Source organism: Triplophysa rosa, linkage group LG11 (assembly GCF_024868665.1).
Source record: "Triplophysa rosa linkage group LG11, Trosa_1v2, whole genome shotgun sequence".
Lineage (NCBI taxonomy): Eukaryota > Metazoa > Chordata > Actinopteri > Cypriniformes > Nemacheilidae > Triplophysa > Triplophysa rosa.
Window position 1 is genome coordinate 4,332,369 of NC_079900.1, and position 11,796 is coordinate 4,344,164.

Sequence of the window (11,796 nt, forward strand, 5' to 3'; positions counted from 1 at the left end):
ATTCCAGCTGTCATAACTTTCAAAAAATCAATGTTCTCAAAAAAACCTGAACGTAGAGGGCTAGATTATATCCCTCTTTAACGAATAATAGAGTTGCAGCTCGTTTTGATGTGTCTTTCTTGAAATATCACCCATAGAATGCCCCATTTCATCATACAATAGTATATTCATATGTTTCATTCCAGCTGTCATAATTTAAAAAAAATCAATGTTCTCAAAAAAACCTGAATGTAGAGGGCTAAATTATATCCCTCTTTAACGAATAATAGAGTTGCAGCTCGTTTTGATGTGTCTTTCTTGAAATATCACCCATAGAAGACCCCATTTCATACTACCATCGTATATGCACATAGGATATTCCAGCTGTCACAACTTTCAAAAAATCAATGTTCTCAAAAAACCTGAACGTAGAGGGCTAGATTATATCCCTCTTTAACGACTAAAATAGTTGGAGCCCGTTTGGATGCGTCTTTTCTGAAATATCATCCCCAGAAGACCGCATGGTATATTAAGCATGGTATATTGACAACTTTCAAAATATCATTGCTCTCAAAAAACCCTGAACGTATTGTGTTACATTACTGCAGTAACTTCATGCTTCATTCTTTACTCTGTCTCAACTACAACCTTAATCAAATGATAAACTCTGTGTGTACATGTGTGTGTTTAGTAATCGGCAAACAATACCATAGGTTCACAATAATATATTTACAAACGTTATTAACAACTGTATTATATTATCTTATATTACATTATATTACCAGATAATTTAACTTTAATAAAGGCACATTCCAGCATCAGTGTTCAGAAGTCACCAGACAGATATTTTCTCTGTCTTTTGGCAGGAGGGAGGTCCAGAAAATGACTGCATAAAAAAATTGAAGAAAATTGAAAAAAATTTGTCTTGACACTACATTTAGTTTTTTATTGAGTTTTCCAACACTGATCATACCTATAAATAATGTGATAATCCTGTACCAAAGCATCTTTCGGCTTGATATCGACTGAAGCCTTCAGTCTTCTTCAGAATCACAATAGTAAGCTTAAAAACAAACAGAACAAAGTGGTGACACTTTACAATAATTCTGTATTTTTTAATATTAGCCTACTTAATGCATTAACTATCATGAAATAAGACTATCAATTGTTGTCAGACTCCCTGTGCATACAAAAATATCACTGGATTATTACAAATTAATGGAAAACATACAGCAAAATATAAATAATTTGCTCTAAACATTTTATGGGGGTGTAAATACTTTAACATGCCTAAGACTTGCACTTGCACTGTAGTGTACATTTAAAAAAATTGTAGAACATGTTATTTAAATCATTTAGTAACTAATGCTGCACAGTGTTACTGATCAACCTGCTATGATTTCTTAAAACATAATAATCAGAAAACAAAAATGTTTTTAAATTATCATCTACTGTACCTCTGGTGTTAGTACTTCAGTGATAAAGGAAACATTTCCTGCATCGTCTTCATCCAGTGCATTTTTAATGCGATCTGCCAATGCTTCAGTCTGTATTTATTTAAAGCAAATATGTCACTCCAATTACCATTTGAATTTAAAATGAGTAATTAATTTTGAAATAACAATAAGTGACAATAGACAATTACATTGTTATAGGCATCTCATGAGATTGGGTTGATTATTATTAAGTATACATTTGTGAAAAAAGTACATGAATGTTTTCTCTGTCTAGTCTACATTAAATAATGGAATGTTTATATTGGTATTTGCAAGCCAACAATATGCATGAACAAAATTCTATTATGCTCTGTCAGGCCAAAATAATAATAATAAATATTTTACCTGATATTCGTTAAAAATCGCAATGAAAGAGTCTCTCAACATTTTAAACTTGGGGTCAAATGTCGGATGTTTGTGGAGATACATTCTATTTGACCTCAAAACGTCCACTTTCAGGTCATGAGCAACTTCCTGTAAAAAATTATTTGTTCCATTTATTATTACATATAGAAGTAACAAGTTGGATACTCTTTAAGATAAACATATTTGGTATACCATTTTAAAAGCTAGAAACAAACAAACAAAACGTATACTTTTACTCAAGCAAAGTGCACTAATCAACAATACATTACCTTTATTTCCTCATCTGTTAGGACGTCTGCTATAAGTCCTTGTCTAATCACTTTCCGGGTACTGTAATTAAAAAGAATAATGATAAACTTGTCTTGTAAAACTGTAAATGGATTTTATTCTGTATGGTTACCCACCGCACAAATGGATAAGGACTCTGCATTTGGCAGCCACAGTTGAAGGGGATGTCTGAGTCAACATTATTTTCATCTACACCTGCGCAGTCAGTATGTAGCCATCCTGCACAAGTATTGCACTTGATCCATGTCACATTCTTTATATGACCATTTACAGTTCTGTAAATAAACATATTACTTTTAAAATAAATGAATATGTATCATATGCACATATATTTTGTTAATACATGAAACGTGTATATGATCATTACCCTTTCCCCACTTGTGTATTTTCATTTTTTTCATTTTTTCATCTTGACTTTTAACAACAGTGTGGTTAAATTAATAAAGATAATAATAATGTATAATGTACATATGTATTAGTAGTGGTAATAGTATTTTTATATCCTTTACTTATTTCTGGTCCTTTGGTAGCAGCAAGCAGAAATGTACTGTGCCATGCAGGGCCCGTTCTCTTCGGGTTTTGATCTCTGTAGTGTAATAATGAAATAGTTTATTTTAACATTTTTTATTAAAACATGTTATTACAATGAATAATAAAAATGTATTTAAGAATATTAACATATCTGTATAATTGACAACATGAAATAGCTTCCTGCAATGGCTCACTGTGGCATATTCACACATTGAGTTAATTACCTTTGTGGATGTGTCTTTGTGTTCCTCCTCATTAGAAATCTTATTAAAAATGTATAAAATGTCACAATTTCAGTGCTATTTTTAGTTAATGTGAAATAAATGAATTTTAAACATTACAAGTGTTGTTGCTTTATTAAGGTGGACTTAATAGCTTATTTTATAAAACTTCAATACATTAAATATGAAGTAATAAACAATATTTAAACACTGCAAAAAAAACAACCCACAAATATATGACTGTATTACTGGTATTACTTCAATTTTTTGTATTTGCAGTACCTCTGTGTCAGTGCCATGTAATATTCTGGTAGTAGCCTATGAAATAAAATTAAGTAGTCTTAAATGCATTCACAAAGTCCAAAACAGTGAACCCAAGTCCCTTGTTGGTTATGTATGTTTTTAAATTGTACTGCCATCAATGTTGGTCTTTAAATAATATAAACTTTTTTTTTTACTTATCCTTACATATTTTCATTGTAAGTCATACAGTGTAATTTCTTACCTTCATGAGTGCATCACCCTGTTTCTTGTGTGAACTGAATGCATCTCCTTGTTCCTTGTCAGAACTTATCTAAAGAGAGGTATTTAAAATGTCTTATAAATATGTCATCTAAAAACTGGATTGTCCATTTAATTCTAATTATTTTCAGTAATGTTTCAAAAGACAATAATAGAGGTTAATTTTAATGTATGCACTATGATGACTGCATCATCCTCTTCATCAGCAGAGGTCTTTGGGGGAAAACAAAACACAGATAATACAAAAACATAGCATAAAGTACTTTTTTGTATACACTCACATATGCAAGCAAAATGGGAAAGTAAACATTCATTTTAAAAAAGCCAACACTTATTTATGTAATGAATTCGTGTTTTGTGCAATATTTGTTTTCAGTCATTTCACTATTACTTGTTCGTAATATTCTTAATATTCTATATTTATTTTTTTCCGAATGTAATAAATTACCTTTATGCATCCATCACCATATTCCTCATCTGAACTTATCTGAAAAGTTATTTCATTTTTGTTACACGTGTAGTAAAGTACTTTTAATTAACATAATTACATGTATAAATATAAGCTTTATTATTAATTTAACTGTAATACTAGCAGTTAATTATATTGCATAACTTAAATGTTTGTACCATGATGATTGTGTCATCCAGATCATTGTGAGAGGTCTTTGGGAAAAACACAGCAACAATTTATTTTTAGATTTACACTCACAAATCAACAATAGGGGCAAATAATATTCCTACTGCTGCTTGAATTGACACAAATTACCTTTTTGTCAGCTTCACCTTGTTCCACCTCTGTCTGAAATTTAATAAACATTGATTGTGTTACACAATTCTTGTTTAGTGTAATTATTTAACATTGTTAATGGCACACTATATAATCATTATATTTATATAATTTTAAAACATTGCATCAAAATGTTTTTGTTCAATTGTGTATGTAACAAATAGGCTACCTACCCTTAGGAGAAGAATGTGACCTATAGTACACTCTGATGTGAACATACTATTCATAATTTCGGCTGTTGCAGACTGATCTCCAGAGCCAGGCTGTTTTCTTTCCTTCATCCCATCATATAAATTCCAGTGGTCACCAGAGAGTCGATGGAATCCAATGAAATGATTTTTTTCACTCAGGTGATATGTTATGGCGACTGGTTTATACCTGGGAAAACATAATGGGTGTATTTTCTGGTAATAGCCTATATTTGTACTTTACTACTTTATTTCTTTAAACTGAATTCTGGACTTTGTTTCTTTAGATCATACAATGAAATATCTGGATTCACACCCAAAATAGTATCGTAATGTACTATGTTTGTCTAATTTTGCTAAAGGATATAAAACTGTCAGACTTTTTCAACATTTCAGCACCTTGGTCAGTACCTTAATTAGTAGGTACTTTGTGCAGTGCACACACATTCATGTTAAGAGAATGTCTGTAAAATATATTTAATACTAAATGTTACATCCAGAAATGTTGTAGTGCAAAGCACTCTTAACGAAATGAGAAGAAATAAAACAAAGCCCATTTTTAGAATGAACTTCTAAAAACAATCTAACCTGGTGGAATTAATGATGACTGCAGGTTGGATCGCTGCTGGCAGCATTTCAGGATGACCATTGCTACTAACAACCGAATCTATTGAAACAGCAATGAACGCAGGCATTCCATTTGTGAATATCCGCCGGGTGTATGCTCTTCTGCCATGACATACACAGCCTAGCCTACGAAAAGGCAGGAGAAGAAGTATACAGTATTTCTTTCTAAATTCATCTGAATTATTTTTACACGAAAGATGCATTTCTCAATGAACAGTAGTTACTGTACATGACATATGTTTCCTTTACCTTCTTTCTGTACAATTAAAATAGTGTTCTGTGAAAGACCATTTGTCAAATGACTCCTGGAGTTGTGAGAGGTCATTGCACCTAAAATGTAATAATACAATTAATATGTTAATACAGTGCTAGACAGTGTGTTTAAAAATAATTTACACAACATTAAAAGGCACTTACAGCACAGCAACAGTGTCATATTTGTATTCCTTGGCTGGGTTTGGACAATTGTGGCCATTACATACAAATTGTCTTGTGGTTTGAAGCGTGTATTTCAAATGGCACACCACAAATTCCTGTTCCGTTCCAAATGTGTCCCACAGCTGTTTGCCTTTGAATTGATCTGATGTTTGATCAAGCCAAGAGATTCGCCCAAGAGACCACTGTCGCATTACAAAATGGTTGTAAACCATCAACAACAGTCTGAAACATCTGTCGAAGGTCTGCTTATTCTGAATCTCGCTTAACAAGAAAGGTGCTTTCTTCATCGCCAAGAACAGAAAATACAACAGGTTGTCAATTGTGCATGTGTTTCTTAGTGATATTGTTTTTTTTGCTATTTGTCCTCGTCCACACCATGGCGGGGAAGTGTAAATACTTTCCATGCTTTGCATTTGTTTTGGTGGGTTGTAATATTTGGACTTCTTTTTCTTCTCTCTGCGCTTACGCCATTTCTCCTCCTGACTTAGAGACAGGTCAATTTGGCTGTCATCTGTGTCTTTTTGATTGACTTTGCTTTGGCGAATTGAAGAAATTGAGACACCACGTATCCTACCACATATGAATTCATACATAATTTGTATGAAATCGCCAGGTCGTCTGTGTAGTTTGTTTTTCAGTGTGATTACTTTGGTGGTTCGGAACCAGTTCTCAGCCTGTGTGTTTGTGTCTCTGGTTTTTCCTAGATGATGTAACATAATGCCTGTCCATAGTGGCACTGTTGCCAAGTATGACTTTAGAATTTCTATCAGCCTTGGACAGTAGTAAGGATTGACCTGAGAACACACTGCCCCACTGACCTGTGTGTTCTGTGTCTCCAGTGTTTTTTCCAAAAGTTTTGTGAAAGGCGAGCCATGAATGATTGTTTTTGGAGTTGATTCGGTGAGAATTTCTTTAAGTGTTTTTTCTTCAAACTCCTCATCAACAGCAGCAATCACAGGTAGATCGTGGATTTTAGTCTGCAGAGCCTGCAGACTATCCAGAGTAAACAAACCATTTCTTTCCGAAAAAACTGTACAGATGTCTTGCAACAAAGACTGGATATCAGCCAGTTTGGAGGCATTCTGTATCAGTGCGAATGAATGTAGAAACAATGCTCTTGTTTCCCTTGGACACTTTGCTTTTGCAATTTTGTTGCACAGCAACTTCAACATGTGTGCAGCACATATGTGTACAACAGTGAATGTACATGGTTTTCCTTCCATGCACACCTCAATACATTGCTGTAGGTACCTGTGCACATTTGTCTGGCAGAAGGTTTGCAATGTTGCGTGAATTATTGCCCAACTGAAATCTGTTTCTATTTTTTGAGGTTGAAGGCTTTGTTTGAACATGTAGGTGAAATCCCTGTTAAGGCAGTTCAACCAGTGTTGGATTGTGGGTGTGCTTTGATCGGATGATAGCATCTCTGCTGCAGCAACTGTTGTGCCTGATGTGGTAGACTGAACCGGGCAGCAAAGTGCATAGTATAGTATTCTTTTATATCCATTTTGCTTTGCTACAACAGATCCTGTCGCATCTAGATAGAGAAGAAGTTTTTCATCCTTCTGTAGGTCCTTTAAAAGCTGAAGTTGTTTTACGGTGTACATATGTGTCGCAAATGGTGAACCTGCCACAAATTGTATGTATTGATGCTTCAATGGTGTGAATTTCTGGTTCAGGTCCTGAGACTCCTGGATTTTCAAGCAGTCCAGTAGTGGATGCACTTCCATTCTGTTTTCTAGATTTTTCTGACTTGAAATTTTTTGAAGAACTCCTAAAGTAGGAACCTGATTTGAATTACCCATTATGAGTTTTTCTTCATCTGCTGCAGCTAGTTTTTTGGTGTGCAAATGCATTGGTGTGAATTCACCAAGCATTTGTTTTAGATTGTCCCTCTCCACAGCACTTGTGCGCCTTTTAAAAGACATTTCTCCAGAATGGTCTATTTCACCAGATACTTTCACATTGATTGTTACTGTGTCTGCATTTTTGGTTTATTGTATATAAACAATTGAAAAGATGCACAGTTTCGAAATTTACAGTATGCTTTCCCGTACCAAAATGGTGACTTTTTTTTCCTTGATTTTTGGAGCTTCACCCTGTTATGCTTAAAAGCCAGGACACAGTGCAGTTCTTGATCAATTTTCTTCTGACCATCCATGATTGAGCAGTCTATACCCTTGTCGAACAGAGGGTTTTATTTTTTTCCACTCTTCCCTTGTTAGTTTTATGGAAAATTGAGAAGGAAACTGTTGCACAGTAAGACTGCCCTTGTAGAGGTTCTTGCTGATCTGCTTGTTTTGAACAGGTAGGCCTATTGTTATCTTTTTTATTACAAAGTTGTGTGTCTTCAAGATATTCTTTGTCTGAATCATTTTTATCTGGAGAAGTGAAAGTTAGCTTGGTTTTCCTTAGTTTTGTTTTCTCTGTCTTTTTTACAGCGCATTGTGGACATAACCAAGGTGAAATGACTGCAATTTCCTGGATGTCTTTGAATCCAACACAGTCTGGGTGAAACCAATCAAGACAGCTACTGCACTGTGCCATTGGTTTGTCAGGGTCATTCGGGCATCTGCACACACAGTAAAGTTGTTCCCCTGTTTCTTCTGGTGGAACACCACTGAAAGTTGCATCCTGTAGAATTTTTTTTTTCAAGTTTAATAACCATGACCCCTAAAATTTTAAATACGATTTTTTATATACATGGAACAACCACTTAAATCCTTTGATGAGAGAGTTATCAACACAAAGACACTTAACAGAAAAATGTTACTTACCTGAACACGTTTTGAATGTATTAACTGAAGTTTTCTTCTGTTATGTATTTGATTTGGTACAGACAGAGATGTGCATAGCACGCCCCAGAGAGAATCCTCTCAGTAATAGGAGTCTGTAATATTTTTTCCATCACATTGCAATTTCGAGACTTCCCTACAGATAGTATCTAAATTCACAGATTGAATTCCCTGTAAAACATATTTAATAATTAGAAAGTAGGTATGGAGAATATTGATGAAATCAAGATAAAAAGAATGAAATGCCATAGTATATGCAAATGTGTTAAATGTATACAGAAACAACATAAACATATGCTATAAAGAATTTTACTTACATTTCCAAACACCTTGAACCTGAAACAATAAACAATGACTGTTATGTAAGTGATTATTTTCCACCACTTTTTGTTATGAAACACATTTCGTTTGATAACTAACACAAAAAATGCACTGTAAAAAGGATTTGTGAACTCAACATAAGACAAGTAATCTTGTTGCTTTAAATGAGTTAAGTTTTGGCCACAAAAAACAACAGTTCTATTATGGTCAGTTTTAAATTTCTTTTGAGCATTGACAATGTTATGCATACAATTTTTAATTACAGTTTACTTTAGTTTAGACACACAGACATCATGAACAATCAACATATGAAATTGAGAGAAAATGTTAACATTTGCTTAAGTCTCCTATATTTCTAAGGAGAAATTTAAAAAGAACGTTTTTCTGCACTTTAAACATTTCTCATCAAAATTACCCAATAAATTAAGATTAAGATGATTTCATCAATATAACTTTTTCATTTAATATAGTCTTTTCACAGTATATAATCTTAGTGTCCTTTAACTAACGTTTGTGTTCCCTGAGATCGAACCAATAGCATTTTATTATAGTTTAAGTTCATTTGATATACATTTAACATTGTTTTTAATAAATATGACATGTCTGGGAATTGTGACCAGTCTGCCAATTTGATTAGATTGTTATCTATATGAATATGAATTTGATTATAATTACAACTATGATTCGATTTTATATAGATTAGTTCGTCATAGATTAGTTCATCATTATTTCATTGAAAATGTTCGTTTATCAAACATTGCATTCATTATCACAGATAAATACTATAACTTACACCCTCCTACTGAGCAGTATTACTGAACTAACATTTATATTAACAATAGACCCACACAATTGTTATGAAATACTCTATAGACTTTACTTGAGTAACAAACATTGTAACAGGAAATCATAATAATGTACAATGTACATTACTGAAAAAGTACTGTTACAATAAAAACAAACTAGAAAAAGGGTAATAAATATGTTGAAAAAGGCCTATAAAGTCTTTCTGGACCTTTCACCACGATCCTCTGAATTAGTCAGGGATGATAATGGCAAAGTGAAATGGCGCCATTCTCAGGAGGAGAGGCGAAGTAGAGATAATTGTCTGATGCACGATATCATTCGATATTGTTCGGTTAAAATGAGAATAGATTAAAATCGGAGAATCAAAATAGTTTACCCAGCCCTATTATATGACAACTTAACCAACATACGTTGCGTAAATTTGATTCAACAAATCCTTTGAACAGTGCCTTTGATGGTGTTTTGTAGCTACACTGAAATCGAACATTTTGCTTAAATCACTCTGATTTACTAAAACGCACCATTCAACTCCTTTTACATACCCCCCTTTACTACATTACTCCCTTATTATAAATAGCTAAAACTGTCCTATATTTGTGATAACTGAGAAAAGTAATTATATGTAGGCCCAAGTCATGACAGCTATTACAAAGTTTCACTTACTTGTAAAGTCGTTCGGTCATCTTGAAGAGTGCATCAGTAATCCAATGACAGGAATTTTGTGCATTTTCCAAGTTATGAGGAAAGTATTTATTCCTTCACATGATCTTTATGAATATTATTTTATTTTGCACTTGTCCCTACTTCCTTACACCAAAGAAGCACTCGCTGCCTGTTTCGTCAAGAACGCGTATAATTTCGAGCAAGCATCATATATTTATTGAGTCAATTACGCTACAATGTTCTTACGCAATGCTGAATGCTTACGCAAATGTTCATAAGGGCGTCCATAATGTCACGTAAGCCTCATACACTAATGAAACATTGTGTGAACTGCGTTGGGTCAGCAGCAACGTCGCCGCCATTGACCTTCTATTTAGTAGCCAATGCGTTATTGCTAACAATGGGTTTTCAGAGTTAAGGTGTCATTATCCATAAAAATATAGATTACGAACTGAGAAGTGTTTTTGTTGAATAAGAAATTTTTTATTTATTTCTACAAAAATCCCAGACAATTACTGCAAGTCATAAGGGCAATTAAATGTTTTATTATTCATGCTGCAGTTTGTTCAGAAAAAAGACTATTTGTATTTTGCAAAATAATAGGCTACATTTAATAGCCCAGTGCACGTTCAGGTTTTTTTGAGAACATTCATTTTTTGAAAGTTATGACAGCTGGAATGAGATATATGTATATATAATGATAGTATGAAATGGAGCATTCTCGGGGTGATATTTTGAAAAAGACACATCAAAACGGGCTGCAACTCTTTTAGTCGTTAAAGATGGATATAATCTAGCCCTCTACATTCAGGTTTTTTTGAGAACATTCATTTTTTGAAAGTTGTGACAGCTGGAATGAGATATATGAATATACTATTGTAGGATGAAATGGGGTCTTCTATGGGTGATATTTCAAGAAAGACACATCAAAACGAGCTGCAACTCTATTATTCGTTAAAGAGGGATATAATCTAGCCCTCTACATTCAGGTTTTTTTGAGAACATTCATTTTTTGAAAGTTATGACAGCTGGAATGAGATATATGAATATATAACGATCCTATGAAATGGGGCCTTCTTGGGGTGATATTTCAAGAAAGACACATCAAAACAGGCTGCAACTCTATTATTCGTTTTAGAGGAATATAATCCAGCGCTATACGTTCCGGTTTTTTGAGAACGCTGATATTTGGAATACCCTATGTGAATATACAATAGTTAAATCCCACGCCGTCGCCTGGGGGGATATTTTAAAATGGAGCTTCAGAATGGGATGCAATGCTTTCATTTATTAGAGAACGATGTAATATAGCCCACTACGTTCAGTTTTTTGGAGNGATGCACTCATGAAGGTAAGAAATTACACTGTATGACTTACAATGAAAATATGTAAGGATAAGTAAAAAAAAAAGTTTATATTATTTAAAGACCAACATTGATGGCAGTACAATTTAAAAACATACATAACCAACAAGGGACTTGGGTTCACTGTTTTGGACTTTGTGAATGCATTTAAGACTACTTAATTTTATTTCATAGGCTACTACCAGAATATTACATGGCACTGACACAGAGGTACTGCAAATACAAAAAATTGAAGTAATACCAGTAATACAGTCATATATTTGTGGGTTGTTTTTTTTGCAGTGTTTAAATATTGTTTATTACTACATATTTAATGTATTGAAGTTTTATAAAATAAGCTATTAAGTCCACCTTAATAAAGCAACAACACTTGTAATGTTTAAAATTCATTTATTTCACATTA

The 11,796-nt window shown here is 33.4% G+C and overlaps 1 protein-coding gene across 1 annotated transcript; it reads right to left on the reverse strand.

Moving 5' to 3' along the window:
* Positions 1-12: 12 nt before the first annotated feature.
* Positions 13-11,289, reverse strand: LOC130562131 (uncharacterized). Its single transcript, XM_057346988.1, has 20 exons — positions 8,556-11,289; positions 8,221-8,409; positions 5,423-8,116; positions 5,255-5,335; positions 4,967-5,131; positions 4,364-4,568; positions 4,170-4,202; positions 4,031-4,066; positions 3,852-3,890; positions 3,581-3,616; positions 3,387-3,455; positions 3,164-3,199; positions 2,885-2,923; positions 2,639-2,715; positions 2,246-2,404; positions 2,111-2,171; positions 1,821-1,949; positions 1,437-1,526; positions 953-1,042; positions 13-865 (listed from the first exon to the last, which is right to left on the reverse strand). Exons 3-19 carry the CDS (start codon positions 7,369-7,371, stop codon positions 953-955), a joined length of 3,294 nt encoding a protein of 1,097 aa, XP_057202971.1. The 5' UTR covers positions 7,372-8,116; positions 8,221-8,409; positions 8,556-11,289; the 3' UTR covers positions 13-865.
* Between the last annotated feature and the right edge of the window lie 507 nt (positions 11,290-11,796).

Excerpts from the sequence above, each read along its gene's own strand:
- LOC130562131 (XM_057346988.1), bottom strand. The coding sequence starts at position 7,371 with ATGTCTTTTAAAAGGCGCACAAGTGCTGTGGAGAGGGACAATCTAAAA. Across the intron at positions 4,569-4,966 it reads GTCATCATTAATTCCACCAG|GTATAAACCAGTCGCCATAA; the intron begins GTTAGATTGTTT and ends ATGTTTTCCCAG. Across the intron at positions 3,456-3,580 it reads AGGATGATGCAGTCATCATA|ATAAGTTCTGACAAGGAACA; the intron begins GTGCATACATTA and ends ACCTCTCTTTAG.